Genomic DNA, 15455 nt, shown 5'->3' on the forward strand with positions numbered 1-15455 from the left:
CCTGCACTGGTGCGTTCCAGCCAGGCCCGTGCTCTCAGCCCAGCCCCAGGCTGAGGCAGCCATGCTGGCCTCGCCACAGTCCTGCCAGGCCGTGGTGCCCAGAGGCTGTCCCCGCCCTTGCAGGCCCTGAGTCTGTGAGCCCCTGTGCTGGTGGTGGGGGCCCACGCGTCAGCCTTCTCCCTGGGCTCTGGCCCAGCAAGCTACAGGTGTGGACGCTGCCACCTGGGACCCAGGCCAAGCCGAGGGACGGGCCAGGCCGGCCGAGGCGGCCAACCAGGGTTTCAGAAACTCTTCTTTCACCCCTCTGGAATCTTTTCCCCCAGGAACAGAAATAGATAGGAACCCCCGAAACTGCTGGGCTTGGGCCTGGGCCGGAGACAGATGGGACCCCTGCAGAGCCGGCTTCAGGGGGAGCTGTGCCAACCACACAGTTGGCCGGCAGCAAGAAACAGGTTTGGGCAGGGCGTTTGGTGCCGTGGCTAAGCCGCTGCTGTGTCACCTGGCATCCCCGATCAGAGTGCCCGGGTCAACTCCCAGCGGCTCTGTTTGCAGTGCAGCTTCCGACTCTGCACCCTGGGAGGAAACAGGAAGGGCCCACGTACTTGGGCTCCTGTCGCCCACGTGGGAGACCTGGGTGGAGTGCGTAGCTCCCGGCTCAGCCCGCCCCAGCCTTGGCTGTGTTGTACCATCTGAGGAGTGAACATCAGGTGGGAGATGCAGCTCTTTATCTCTTTCTGATGAAAATAAATAAAAGCTCAAAAACACAAAATGATGGGGCCAGCACTGTGGCGCAGTGGGTAAACCACCGCCTGCATGCCAGCATCCCACATGGGCGCAGGTGCAGATCCCGGCTGCTGCACTTCCAGCCCAACTCCCTGCTAATGGCCTTGGAACGCAGCGAAAGGTGGCCTAGTGCGAAGGCCCCTACACGCACGTGGGAGATCCGGATGAAGCTCCTGGCCCCTGGCTTTGGCCTGGCCCAGCCTGGCTGTTGTGGCCATCTGGGGAGTGAACCAATGGCTGGAAGGCCTCTGTCTCTGTCTCTCTCTAACTCTGCCTTCCAAATGAATATTTAAAAGAAAAAAAAAAAAAACACAAAAGAAACCAGATGAGAAACTGGTATTCCAGAGCCACAGGCCCCTGACCGCAGCCTGACACCCAGACCACAAGGGGCAGGAGGGTGGGTGGCACACCCCGCTGCCGCCTTCCTCCTGCCTGTGGGGGTGCTCCAACTCCGACAGTGGACAGGGCCTGCTGAGACTGCCGTCCCACAGCCTGGGGTGCACGGGTGTGTCGCTGAGGGGTCAGTCACCAGTGCAGGGTCACCTGCTGGCAGCTCCGCCCACAGAGGCCAAAACCACCTCAGCCGGACCCCAGCCGAGGACCAGACCTCCGGCAGAAGTGGCTGTCCCTGGCCAGAGCGCTCGGGGGAAAGCCACGTGCTGAAACGTGTGTTCCAGTAAGAAGAGCGAGGCCTGGGAAGGCCAGGGTTTGCACAGGGTCTGGGGCGGCCCCGCCTGCTCTGGCCTCTAGGACAGCCAGGGACCAGCGACTGCAGCCCTGGCCCAGCCCACCTGCTCCCTAGAACCACAGAGTGAAAAGCGTTAGAGGTCAGATCCGGAGCCAGAGTCCAGGGGGTTTCCCGTTTTCTGAAAGAGCCGTGTGATCCAATCCCGAGCCAGCCGCCTCCTGGTGACACCAGCAGGAAAACCGCAGGGCGGTGTGGGAGCCGGCACAGCGGCTGGCCGTGCCCTGAAGCCCCGGCCCGAGTCCTTGGTGAGAAGTTGGGGACGGAGGGCAGGAGAGCCTCCAGGAGCTGTCCTGGACCCACTCCCTGCACTCGGGTGGCTCTCGGTGGACCCTGGAGCTCAGAGCCCACCTGCGCAGGCCCCAGGGAGGGTGCAGGGCCGTGCACCCCCGGGTGTCCCCGTCCCTCGGGGTAACGTTGGCGTCTGTGCCCTCGAGCCTGGACCCCTGCCACCTGCCTGAGGCCTTGCAGCCACCAACAGGCGCCACGGTGGGCTCCGCGGTGTCTGGGGACACGGCCTCTGTGGGCAGTGAGCTGGCCGGGGCTATCCCAGTGAGCAGCGCTCTCACTGGGGCAGTGTCTGGCTGGGATGTCCGCGCTGCCCGGGAGACCGCTCTTGGCCAGCCGTGCTTTAGCCCCTCAGACCACCCTGAAGTGGCCCCTGTCCACGCACTCGTGTCCTGGCAGAGGCAGTGACCCCGACCTCCAGCTGGGGGCTCCTTTCCTTCATCCCCAGGGGCCTGTGACCCCTGTCCCTGCCTCCCGTCTGGAGGGGAGAGGTGGAGGCCGGGCAGCGCTGGCCCCGCGAGAACCCCTCGCATCTTGGGGTGCGGCTCCCGCAGCGCGCCGAGGAGCCCCGGGGGTGCAACAGGGTCAAGAAGCCCCCTCGCCTGGAGCTCTGTTCCCCTCCGCCAGTCCAGGGCTGCAGCGCGAAGGACCCAGGCCCTTGTGCCCTGTAAGGCGGGCTCAGCTACCTCCCTTTGCAGGCGAAGGATGGAACAGGCTGAGTGGTGGAGCTCACACAGCGTTTGAACCAGGACCCGGCTCGGAGCTGGTGCGGCCACTGCTGGACGCCCCCGCGGGTGCCCCAGCTGCCCTCCGCCTTGGCTGACAGCCGTGGCAGCCCCTGGGCACGCAGCCCCTGGGCACGCAGCCCCCGGGCACGCAGCCCTGGGCACGCAGCCTCCTGGGCCCTGCTCTCAGGCGTCGTCGAACGCGGGCCCAGCAGCAAGGCGCCCAGCAAGCCCCCGGCCCGACCCAGCCAGGGACCCGCTCCTCTTCCTGCCAATCAACCTCCCGGGCAGGGCCGCGAGCCCGGCTGGCCAATCAGAGCGTAGCAAGCCTGGCCCTCGGGGATTTGATTGGTGCAGCGTGGGAAGCAGACGCCAATCAGAGCGAGCGCCCCAGCCCGGAGGGCAGCCGCCACGTCCTAGCACCGGCCTGCAGGTCTGGCCCCCCGTGTGGCCGCCAGCGACTCTGCCCGAGTGCTTGGCGGTAGTCCTGTGGCGGAGCCCCGCCGGAGGCCGGGCCGACCCCTGCAGCTGGCCCCGCCGCGCCCGCCAGCAGCCTCACCCCTGCCCCGCCCCGCCAGCCTCCGAACGGTGGGCGCATCCTTGAGTGTGGCGTTAAGGCTGCCTTCCCAGCAAGCCCCGCTGGCCGTCGGGGCGCCCCACTGCCCTCTCCAGGTGGGCAGCAGCGGCTGGGGAGTTCTACTCCCCAAGGCTCAGCGCCCCCGGGCCTGCCCTCGGGGCAGTCCACTTCCGGCCTGCGCAGGAGCCCCCACCTCTGGCCATGCCTTCCTAGCCTCTTGGGCCCTGCGGTGGAGTCCACTTGGCCAGCCCCTCGCAGCCGAGGGTGCGAACCAGGGAGGCCCAGTCAATCAACCTGCTTTCGAGAGATGCGAGATGAGGGGCAGTAGGGTGCGGTCCAGACTGCCACCAGATGCCGGGTCCCGGAGCCCAGCAGGGGACAAGGCCAAAGTCCAGCACTGTGTCCTCTCCCCACCCCGACTCTGAGCCAGAGAGATCCGAGAGTCGGGGTCTGGTGGCCGCTCCTCCCCCAGATGAAGGGTCTGTGCCTGCAGCGGCCAAGCCCAAAGCAGGGCTGCGGCACCTGTGCCCCAGGTGAGGGTGAGGGTGGAAGGTCCCACGCGTCCACCTCCACCCACCCTTCCCTGTCTGCTCACCCGACATCCAGTCCTCTAGCCCAGCGCCCCAGCCCCCATCAGCCATGACCACTGGTCTCCCAGCACCCCCTGCTCACGCTGTCCCCTAGTGTCAACTCATCATCCTCCCCACCACCCCAGCCAACTGCCACCCACAACCCACCCACGGTCCACCCACAACTCACCCACGGTCCACCCACAATCCACCCACGATCCACCCACGGTCCACCCACAACCCACCCACGGTTCACCCACAACCCACCCACGGTCCACCCACAACCCACCCACGGTTCACCCACAACCCACCCACGGTCCACCCACAATCCACCCACAACTCACCCACGGTCCACCCACAATCCACCCACGGTTCACCCACAACCCACCCACGGTTCACCCACAACTCACCCACGGTCCACCCACAATCCACCCACTATCCACCCACAACCCACCCACGGTCCACACACAACCCACCCACGGTCCACCCACAACCCACCCATGGTCCACACACAACCCACCCACGGTTCACCCACAATCCACCCATGGTCCACACACAACCCACCCACGGTCCACACACAACCCACCCACGGTCCACACACAACCCACCCACGGTCCACCCACAACCCACCCATGGTCCACACACAACCCACCCACGGTTCACCCACAATCCACCCACGGTCCACTCACAACCCACCCACGATCCACACACAACCCACCCACGGTCCACTCACAACCCACCCATGGTCCACCCACAATCCACCCACAATCCACCCACGGTCCACCCACAATCCACCCACGGTCCACCCACTCACCCATCTGTGCCTCCCAGGACACAAACCCAGATCCCCTCACGACCCCGCCATCGCCACATGCGTGACACAGAGATCCAAGCCTCCATCCTCTCCACACAACCCTCCACCCCCCACCACCCCTGCACCCCCATCACCCCTCCACCCCCATCACCCCTCCATCACCCCCATCACCCCTCCACCCCCATCACCCCTCCATCACCCCAATCACCCCTCCACCCCCCATCACCCCTCCATCACCCCCATCACCCCTCCACCCCCCATCACCCCTACACCCCCATCACCCCTCCAGCCCCGATCACCCCTACACCCCCATCACCCCTCCACCCCCCATCACCCCTCCACCCCCATCACCCCTTCATCCCCCATCACCCCTCCACCCCCCATCACCCCTCCACCCCCCCATCACCCCTCCAGCCCCGATCACCCCTCCACCCCCATCACCCCTCCACCCCCCCATCACCCCTCCACCCCCTATCACCCCTCCAGCCCCCTACCGTGGTCATCCATCCACCTACTCACCCACCTGCCTACACCTCTCACCAGCTGTCCACTCCCAGTTCACCAAAGTCCATTCACCACCCTTGGAGCTCCCCTGCCACTCCCCTCCCCTCATCCAGAGCCCACGCCTTTCCTGCCACCATGCGCGCCAGCCCACATCCTCCAACCCTGCACTCGTGACCGTTATCCACCTGCCCACTGCCCACCATTCCCCTCCATCCAGCCATCCCCTCATCCTGCACCCAGTGACCAACACACACACCAAGCGGCCACTCTCGGCCACTGCCCGCCACACGCTGAGACATCCACTACGCTGCCCGCCGGCTGTGTGCTGGCCACCTGCTGATGACCGCTCACGGCCCACAGTCAGCACCCTGGACCATCCCCGGTGGTCCCGGAGGCAGGGGCGGCCTGGGGGAGAAGCTGTGTCCGAGTTCTGTAGGCCGGCAGACCGCACAGAGAGGGGCCTCGCTTGCCAATCTGCCCCTGCACCCGCCCCCTTCCCAGGGCGGTCCGCCCCAACCAGGCCCCTCAGACCCCGATGGGTGGGTGTGGGGCTGCCGGGAGGCCCCTCCGGAGGGGCCCGGGCAGGTCCGGAAGTAAATGTGTAACCGGCCCCGGCGCCCCCGCCGGTCACGTGGCGCCGGCGGGCAAAGTCTGCGGGCCGCGACGCCGGGCGCAGAGGAGATGGGCGCGCCGGGCCGGCTGGTGCTGTGGCTGCAGCTCTGTGGTAAGCGGGGCGCGGGCGGGTCCCCCCGAGATGTCCTCGGCACGTGGGCGCGGCCTGGCCTCCAGCGGGGCCCCTGGGCGCCCTCCCCTAACTCCCGGAGCTCTGGAGGCACAGCGCTGGCCCTGCCCGCTTCCTTGAGCCCCGGCACCTGCTGAGAGCCAGCCCCAGTCCTGCGCCCCCAGCCCCTTCTGCCGGCGCAGCCCCTCCGGTCCCAGGTCAGACTCCTCCAGGAAGCCCTCCTGCCCATCCCCAGGGGCACTGTCCTCGACCGACCCCGACCTCTACTCTCGCGCCGGACATACTGGGGGCGGGGCGGCCACGCGGGGTGGGTCCCGCGAGCTGGGCGCTGGAGCGGGCCGTGCGGATCCGGTTGGTGTCTGCAGGAAGGCAGGGACGGGGCTCCCATAGGGCCGGCTCGAGGCGCGCAAGGACCCTGGCCCGGGCCGCACGGGACTTGGCCGCGCCCGGCGGGGACCCTCGGGGGCCGGGGCTGGGGCACGCACTGAGCAGCCCCCTCCCCAGCGCTGGCCGGTGCTGCCTCCAAACGCTGGGTTCCCAGCACCAACTTCGACGACGCCGCCAACTGGAGCCAGAACCGGACGCCGTGCGCGGGCGGCGCCGCTCAGTTCCCGGCAGACAAGGTGCTCATGGCCGGGGGTCGGCGGGTGGGGGCGCCGTGGGCGGGGTCCTCACGCCCTCTCGCTGACGCCGCTTCTCCCGGCAGGCGGTGTCGGTCCTGGTGCGCGGAGACCACGCCCTCTCGGACTTGGTGAGACGAGAGGCGGCCTCGGCTTTGGCTGCCAGGGGAGGCCTGGGGGTCCACAGTCACAGGAGTTCGGGGATTGACCCCGCGGCCAGGCGCGGCTCTAAGGATTCTGCGTTCGAATGCTTATTTGTTTATTTCCATCTAAATGAAAGAGAGAGAGAAAGAAGAGATGCTTCCATCCACTCCCCAGTGTCTGCACCCGCCCGGGCTGGGCCAGGCCGAAGCCAGGAGCCAGGAGCTTTATCCTGGTCTCCCATGTGGGTGCAGGGGCCTCTGCTGCTTTCCCAGGTGCACTAGCAGGGAGCTGGTGGGAAGTGGAGCAGCCGGGACTTGAACCGGTGCCCGTGAGGGATGCTGGCGCTGCAGTACGCCACAGCGACGCCCTGATTGGTTTCTAGCATGAGTGGTGCCCTGCTTTTCCAAACGCTGCCCTTTAGCTGGCCGCTGTCCCCTCCGCTGCGGCCCTCTTGTTTCTCTTCTCACAGCATTGGCCGGGACCCCCACTCCTGCCCAACAGCAGCCAGGAGTCGCTCTCAGAGAAGCCGTTTCAAGTCTGTCCCCTGAGTGTGCTCACGGGAGGCTCTCGGGACATGGCTGTGCACATCCTACTGCTAGCTGGATGGCAGGTTTTAAAGTTTTTAAATTAACTTATCTGTAAGGCAGAGAGACCTCCACCTGCTGGTTCCCTCCCCAAATGCCTGCAACAGCGAGGGCTGGGCCAGGCTGGAGCCGGGGGCTCCGGCCTGGGCAGTGCTTGCTGCCTCCCCGGGTGGGCGCAGAGCCGGGACTCGAACCCAGACGCATCGCCGTCGACACGTGCCCCGCTCGCCGCTGCGGAAAATCCCACGCAGGCCATTTCCCGCGTCTTTTCCATCCCTTGAGTGCCTCACCCCACCATGTAGCCCGGGAATGAGGAGCTCTGAGGTGACCCGGGCCGCACGGGACACTCCGGGACCCTCCAGTCCGGGCAGGTCGAAGGTTGAAAGAGGCGGAGAGAATTTGCTGGCCCGAGACTCCGCACTGCCCTCTGCTGGGCTCCCCTGGCCCCGCAGCCGGAACCTGAGCAGTGCCCTGCCTTGGGGGAAATGAGTGGTTCTTGATCACCACGCATTTACAACTGAATTTTTAAAATGGTGGGTTTTTTTGTTTTCGTTTGTTTGTTTGTTACAGCAATTGGGTTCAGAGCAAAATAGAGAGGGAGTCAGTCCCTTATGCCCCTGCCCCCCAGTCCGCCCCGCTGCCATCCCCCAGGGAGCTGCACTGGTGCAGGGCACTCGTGGTGTTGCACAGCCTTGCAACAATGCCCCAGTTGGCGCCAGCCCCCAGCTCTGTCCAGAAGTTCTGCTTCGGGATTTCTGAGTAAAATGAGCACATTCTTTCCTATCCTGCGGTGGACTTGTGACCACGCTGACCCCTCCAGGTCTGACCCTGCCTGGCACGCCTGGGTCGCGGATGGAGGCAGAGTGCCATCCACTCTGCACACCGGGGCAGCAGGGACTGCTCCAGGGCTTGGGCCGCGGCCACCCACATGGGGCCCTGGCTTCAACCCGGGCCCAACCCTGGCTGTTGGGGGCAGTTGGGGAAAGAACCAATGGTGGAAAATCTCTGCAGCTTTTGTTCAAATAAAATGCAAAAAATATTACATTTCAGCCCTGTAGCAATTGGCTGACACTTTTCCTTTCATTTTTTTAGTTTTACAGAACGACTTCTGTAACAAGAAATTAATTGTTCCCAGAGAATTCAGCAGAGCTCACCGGTGCCAGTGTCGGGCGGGTTTCTGGGACTCCTGGCCTCCCAAGTTTTCATTTTGTAATGCTTACCGATTGTTCAGATTCTCTGCTGCTTCTTGTGTCAGCTTTGACACTTTAGAATTGACTAGAAATTGACATTTCATCCAACTTTCTTCCTTTTAACTAATTTATTTGTTTGAAAGGCAGAGTTACAGAGAGAGAGAGAGGTCTTCCATCCGCTGGTTCACTCCCCAGATGGCCGCCACGGCCAGGGCTGAACCAGGCTGAAGCCAGGAGCCTCCTCCGGGTCTCCCACGCGGGTGCAGGGCCCACGCTCTCCCAGGCGCGGTAGCAGGGAGACCCCTCTGGAATCCTTTAAGAAACAGCATTGCTGCTCTTGCTTCCCCTGCTCGCCTGTCCTCTCGGGCCCGCTGTCCCTTGTCAGGGCAGCCCCCAGGCCTGGGCGCACTTGGCCGGCGGGTCAGGCGCGGCGCTCCTGGGGGGGGGGGCCTGGCACAGCGCAGAGGCGACCTCTCCCAGCCGCTTCCGCGAGCGCCCTCTGCCCAGGGGAGCTCAGAGCCCGGCGGCTGGTCAGCGCTTTCTGACCCGGTTCTGGAACCCAGAGCCCATGGCCTGCACAGCTTCTGGTGAGGGGGCCCGGTGGTGCTGCAGCCTGGCCCCTCCCAGAGATGGGACGCCCCCCGCCCCCGGCCCTGACTGCGCCCAGTTTCCCGGTCACCCTCTGGGCTCCTCGCACCTGCGACTCGGGGTCCAGGGTGGGCGCGGGTCGGGCTCGGACCCTCACGAGGCGCCATCTCAGCTGGCGCCTTCCGCAGCTCCTGCCGCTGGATGGGGAGCTCGTCCTGGCCTCGGGAGCGGGGTTCAGCGCCTCGGACGCAGGCTCGGACCCGGACTGCGGCCCAGGTGAGCCGGCGGCCGGGGCGGGGCTCCGAGCGCCGCTCAGCCCCGGGGGCGGGGCGGGGGCGTGGCCTGGGCGGAGCTGAGGGGCGCGCGTGGACGGGGCGTGGCCTGGCCGGTGCTGAGGGGCGGCGCGTGGACGGGGCGTGGCCTGGGCGGTGCTCGGGGCGTCGCGTGGACGGGGCGTGGCCTGGCCAGTGCTTGGGGTGGCGCGTGGACGGCGTGGCCTGGCGGCGCTGAGGGACGCGCGCCCCGCAGGTGCCCGCGCACTCTTCCTAAATCCCGACCGCTTCCTGTGGCACGACCCGCTCCTGTGGCGCTCGGAGGACGAGGCGCGCGGCCTGTTCTCCGTGGACGCCGAGCGCGTGCCCTGTCGCCACGACGACGTGGTCTTCCCACCCGACGGCTCGTTCCGCGTGGGGCTGGGCCCCGGCGCCGTGCGAGTCCGCAGCGTGGCGGCGCTCGGCCAGGTGAGCGGGGCGGGCAGGTGAGCGGGGCGGGCAGGTGAGGGGGGGGCGGGCAGGTGAGCGGGGCGGGCGGGTGAGTGGGGGCGGGCGCGGGGCGGGGCAGGTGAGTGGGGCAGGTGAGCGGGGCGGGGCAGGTGAGCGGGGGGGGGGGGCAGGTGCGCGGGGCGGGCAGGTGAGCGGGGGGGGGGGCGGGCAGGTGCGCGGGGCGGGCAGGTGAGGGGGGGGCAGGTGAGCGGGGGAGGTGAGCGGGGCGGGCAGGTGAGAGGGGCGGGCAGGTGAGCGGGGCGGGCAGGTGCGCGGGGCGGGCAGGTGAGCGGGGCGGGCAGGTGAGAGGGGCGGGTGAGGGGGGAGGCAGGTGCGCGGGGCAGGTGAGCGGGGCGGGCGGGCGCTGAGGCGACGCCCCGCTGCCCCGCAGACGTTCGCGCGCGACGACGACCTGGCCGCCTTCCTGGAGTCCCGCGCGGGCCGCCTGCGGTTCCACGGCCCGGGCTCGCTGCGCGTGGGCCCCGCCGCCTGCGCCGACCCGTCGGGCTGCGTCTGCGGCAACGCCGAGGTGAGCGCGGCCGCGCGGGGGGCGCCTCCGGCCGGCCCGGCCCGGCGCTGACCTCGCGCTCCCGCAGGCGCTGCCCCGGATCTGCGCGGCGCTGCTGCAGCCCCTGGGCGGCCGCTGCCCCCCGGCGCCCTGCCTCGACGCCCTGCGGCCCGAGGGCCAGTGCTGCGGCCTGTGCGGTGAGCGCGGCCCTGCGCCGCCTGACCCCGCCTCCCGCCCGCCCCGCCCCAGGCCGCCTGTCCCCCGCCTCCCGCCCGCCTCCCGCCCGCCCCGCCTGTCCCCAGTCTCCCGCCCGCCCCGCGCCCCCGCGCCTGTCCCCCGCCTGTCCCCGCCTCCCGCCCGCCCCGCCTGTCCCCAGTCTCCCGCCCGCCCCGCCTGTCCCCCGCCTGTCCCCGCCTCCCGCCCGCCCCGCCTGACTCCGCCTCCCGCCGCAGGAGCCGTCGTCTCTCTGACCGTCGGGCCGGCCTTCGACCTGGCGCGGTACCGCGCGCGGCTGCTGGACGCCCTCGCGCCGGTAACGGGCTGGCGGCGGGGGCGCGGGGCGGGGGCGGGGGCCCTCAGCCTCGGCCGCCGCCCTGACGCCTGCGCCCCCGCCCGCTTGGCCCCCAGCCCCAGTATGAGGGGCTGCGCGTGGCCGCGTCCAAGGTGCCGCGCCCGTTCCGGCTGCGCGAGGCCGACACGGAGATCCAGGTGGTGCTGGCGGACTCCCGGCCCGAGGCGGGCGCTGCGGGGCGCCTGGCCCGGGAGCTCCTGGCCGACGTGGGCCAGCACGGTACACCCCTGCCCCGGCCCCCGGCGGCGCTCAGCCCCGACCCCCGGTCCCCAGCCCCCGACCCCCGGTCCCCGGTCCCCAGCCCCCGGCCCCTGCCCCAGCCCCCGATCCCCGGTCCCCGGTCCCCGGTCCCCAGCCCCCAGCCCCTGGCCCCTGCCCCAGCCCCCGACCCCCGACCCCCGGTCCCCAGCCCCCGGCCCCTGCCCCAGCCCCCGACCCCCGGTCCCCGGTCCCCAGCCCCCGGCCCCTGCCCCAGCCCCCGATCCCCGGTCCCCGGTCCCCGGTCCCCAGCCCCTGGCCCCTGCCCCAGCCCCCGACCCCCGACCCCCGGTCCCCAGCCCCCGGCCCCTGCCCCAGCCCCCGACCCCGGGTCCCCAGCCCCCGGCCCCTGCCCCAGCCCCCGACCCCCGGTCCCCAGCCCCTGGCCCCTGCCCCAGCCCCCGACCCCCGACCCCCGGTCCCCAGCCCCTGGTCCCTGCCCCAGCCCCCGACCCCCGGTCCCCAGCCTCCGCCCCCGGCCCCTGCCCCAGCCCCCGACCCCCGGCCCCCGGTCCCCAGCCCCTGGTCCCTGCCCCAGCCCCCGACCCCCGGTCCCCAGCCTCCGGCCCCCGGCCCCTGCCCCAGCCCCCGACCCCCGGCCCCCAGTCCCCGGCCCGCGCGGAGACTGAGCCGGATCCTCCCTCGCAGGCGCGGCCCTGGGCATCTTGGCGGCCACCGTGCGGGAGTCCGGCGCGCCGGTCGGGGGCGGCTCGGCGGCAGGGCTGCACGGGGCCGCGGCCGGCGCGGGGCTCGCGGGCGGCCTGGTGGCGGCGGCGCTGGCGTTGCTGGCGCTGCTGGCGGCGCTGCTGCTGCTCCGCTCGGGGCGGCTCAGGTACGCGCGGGGCGGGGCGGGGCGGGGGCTCCGGTGGAGGCGCCGCGTGGGGCTCACCCGCGACCCGATCGGCAGCTGGCGGAGGCGGGAGGAGGAGACGGCCACGGAGGTGCCCATGGGCTTCCGCAATCCCGTGTTCGACTCGGCGGCGGCCTCCGAGCAGCTGGTGAGGGCTGGAGGGCGGGCGGGGGGCCCCGTGGCAGGGCTGGGAGCCCCAGGCCCCCTGACCGTCTGCTCCCGCAGCCCCCCAGCGCAGCCCCAGAGTCGGAAGCCGGCGCCAGCCACAGCTACTTCATTAACCCCCTCTTCGCCGAGGCCCAGGCCTGACCACCGCCGACCGAACCCCTGTTCCGCTCTGCCACCCAGGCCGAGGACCGCGTGGCCTTGCGCAATAAAGGGGTTTTCTGCATCTGCCGTGTGGCTGCAGTCCCTCCTGCCCCCGCGGGGAAGGGCCCTGGGCTGAGAAGTCCCCACGTTGTCAGCTGCAGGCAGCACAGGCAGCCTGGGCGTGGGTGTCCAGCGTGTGTGGGTGGGGCAGCGGGCACCACGCAGGCGGGAAGCTGCGGGCTCCGAAGGCGCACTGAGGAGCCCTAGGTGCAGGGCTGTGCCTGGGCGAGCTGAGCAGGCTCCCCAGGAGGGCTCCCTGGGAGGCTATGCGCGTGGCCGGGCTAGCAGGCACAGGTGGGTGTTCTGATTCTCCTTTCACATTTGCGTCTTTTGATCAAGGTCTCTCTCCACAGTGGTGGTCAGTCATCCGGACGGTAAAGGGCGTCTGACCTCGCTGCCCTTGGTGTGCACCCAGGGTGGGGCTGCGGGGTCAAGGGTGGCTCTGTTGTCCCTTGTGTAGGAGCCTCCACTCTGCTTTCCATGTGATGCCACCAAGGGTGCTCCACGCCCGGGACAGGATTGATCTATGTGGAAGGCAGAGCGAGAACTCCCTCTGTTCTCTCTGCTGTGGGATGCTGCCCCGCAAGCAGCAGCTTAACTGCACAGCAACCCCAGCCCAGCCTCGCTTGTCTCTTCTTTTTTGACAGGCAGAGTTAGAGAGAGAGAGAAAAGTCTTCCTTCCGTTAGTTCCGTTAGCAGATGGCCCCAGATGGCCACTATGGCTGGCGCTGCACCAATCTAAAGCCAGGAGCCAGGCGCTTCCTCCTGGTCTCCCATGGGATGCAGGGCCCAAGCACCTGGGCCATCCTCCACTGCACTCCCTGGCCACAGCAGAGAACTGGCCTGGAAGAGGGGCAACTGGGACAGAATCTGGTGCTCCGACCGGGACTAGAACCTGGGGTGCCAGCGCCGCAGGCAGAGGATTAGCCAGTGAGCCGTGGCACTGGCCCCTGTTGCTGTGGATTGGTTTCCGAGAGGAAGAGTGTGGTGGAGGCAAGAGGCCTGGAGTCACCACACAGACCCCGGGAGTCGGGTGAAAGCAGGCCCGAGGCGAGCAGCCCACAGACTCGTTTATTTCAGTTGGTACAGCAGCTTATATAGCCAAGGCAGCCAATCCGGTCAAGGGGCGGTCTATGCCCTAACCAATCACAACCTGTTGCCAGGCAGTTTCCGAAGCCATCCAATCACAGCTTATTGCCAGGCAGGCTCCGTTGTCATGTGGTTTCCAAAACCATCCAATCACAGCCTGTTGCCAGGCAGTTTCTGTTGCCAGCAGCCATCTTGGCATGGCCTTCTCATTCCACCACATTTCCCCCTTTTTGTTTATTTTTGAGCAACAGGAGCCATGATTCTTGGCCATTCCATTGTTGACCCCGTTTCCATGTGGTCTCCGTACGCAGCTGTGCCTGTTTTAGGTTGTCCCCCATGGGATCTTACCCATCGTTGACTAACCAGCACTCAAAATGGGAGACCACAGGAGTGCTTGCTCAGATGGGGGTAGGAATGAGGAACAATGGTAATCAGGAATGGCGTCACTGCACACAGGCTGTGGGCCATTTGAGTGGCTGACCAGAGCCAGTGGGGTGTAAAACAGTAACAGATGTGGCTGTGGGCGGTTTCTCAGGGCAGGATGATAAGGCAGGTGCGTCCGCTACCAAGGCGGACTCTCAGTCTTGGTCAGCTGGTCCTGGTTGACTGTCAGTTGCAGGCTTGATGTTTCTGGCTGGTACCCAAATGGGCTGTCCCACATCCTCTGGACAGATACAAGCATATGCTCGGCCCTTGGTTAGCAGGAGCCTTGCTACAGGCGTTGGAATCCAGGGCCTGAATTCTGCATCTGCTCCTACATTAACGGCAAACATGCAGGTGGGATGGGGTCTAGCGGCTGCCCTGAGAGCCTGGGGTGCCTGGGAACTGCCACAAACGTGGGGATCCTCACTGGGTGTGGATGGGATGACCTCGCATGGGTTATTGCCTTGAGGTTGTCTAAGTTCATCCCACGGATATTTGGGGGGTGGCTGACCAGGCATCGCTACGTTGTCTGCTGTCATGTCATTTTCACCGTCAGAGCTCTCTTTCCCTAAGTCATCAACTGTTGTCTGTGAGACAGGGACCTGGAGTGTCAGGCTCTTATCACTCACAGATTCACTATGTTTGGTAATATGTGTGCGCCTCTGAGCGGGAGGTATCTTTCCCATGTTTGAGTGTTTAAGAGCGGCGCGCCACGCCAACTCTAGCCAAAGGAAAGACACGCACAGCACTGCCGCCATAACAATACAGATTCCTAGCACCTCAGGGTTGATGGCATTCTGCAGGGGTTCCCTACATTAGACGAACAGACAGTGGTATATCAGATCGTACGTATGTCCTGTGCTTAGTGGGGGACTTCCTTGATTCGTTAGGTCAAGGCCGTATGTCCACACGGTGTCTCCAGAGCGTCACCTCTCTCAAGTGAGGGTAGATGACTTGGTTCCAAATTTTGGGATGATCAGTCCCTTACATGAATTCGCCAGGCGAACCGAAAGTAAAAGGAGGAGCCGAGAAGCGGCGTATGCTTCCAGGCGGTGTGTGCCTAACCTGGGGTCACTTAGACTGAGGACAAGGACAAGGAAAGGGTTGTATGAGGGGGTTCTGTGCTCATCCTCACAGAACCAAACAGCACACAGAACACTGAGGGGCCTTCTTGCCGAAATCCAGGGGGGACCTTGCCGAGTCCAACACGCTGTTTCTCAGTCACGTTGGTGTGCCAGATGTTGAAGTCAATTTCTTCTGAGAGGAGGAACGTGGTGGGGGCAAGAAGCGCGGAGTCACCACACAGACCCCGGGAGTCGGGTGAAAGCAGGCCTGAGGCGAGCAGCCTGCAGACTCGTTTATTTCAGTTGGTACAGCAGCTTATATAGCCAAGGCAGCCAATCCGATCAAGGGGTGGTTTATGCCCTAACCAATCACAGCCTGTTGCCAGGCAGTTTCCGAAGCCATCCAATCACAGCCTGTTGCCAGGCAGTTTCTGTTGCCAGTGGCCATCTTGGCATGGCCTTCTCATTCCACCACAGGCCCCCTCTTGTTTTTCTAATAAGAGCCAGTCTAGGGGCCGGTGCTGTGGTGCAGGTTAATCCTCCACCTGCAGTGCCGGCATCCCGTAGAGGTGATGGTTCGAGCCCCAGATGCTCCACTTCTGATTCAGCTCTCTGCTGTGGTCTGGGAAAGCAGTCAAAGATGGTCCAAGCGCTTGGGCCCCTGCACCCATGTGGGAGACCTGGAGGAA

General features: G+C 66.9%; 1 protein-coding gene and 1 long non-coding RNA gene across 2 annotated transcripts; one reads left to right on the forward strand and one right to left on the reverse strand.

The window, feature by feature from the left end:
- Positions 1-5620: 5620 nt before the first annotated feature.
- Positions 5621-12212, forward strand: AMN (amnion associated transmembrane protein). The gene is made up of 12 exons (XM_089322752.1): positions 5621-5729; positions 6252-6370; positions 6454-6498; positions 9062-9149; positions 9402-9613; positions 10026-10163; positions 10231-10339; positions 10595-10674; positions 10770-10932; positions 11620-11803; positions 11879-11969; positions 12047-12212. Exons 1-12 carry the CDS (start codon positions 5687-5689, stop codon positions 12128-12130), a joined length of 1356 nt encoding a protein of 451 aa, XP_089178878.1. The 5' UTR covers positions 5621-5686; the 3' UTR covers positions 12131-12212.
- Positions 8395-9147, reverse strand: LOC138847269 (uncharacterized). The gene is made up of 2 exons (XR_011384990.2): positions 8983-9147; positions 8395-8598 (listed from the first exon to the last, which is right to left on the reverse strand). It is a non-coding gene; the product is annotated as an uncharacterized LOC138847269 (long non-coding RNA).
- Positions 12213-15455: the final 3243 nt, after the last annotated feature.

This window comes from Oryctolagus cuniculus, chromosome 20 (genome assembly GCF_051225735.1).
Source record: "Oryctolagus cuniculus isolate XC-2025 breed Fujian yellow rabbit chromosome 20, ASM5122573v1, whole genome shotgun sequence".
Classification (NCBI taxonomy): domain Eukaryota; kingdom Metazoa; phylum Chordata; class Mammalia; order Lagomorpha; family Leporidae; genus Oryctolagus; species Oryctolagus cuniculus.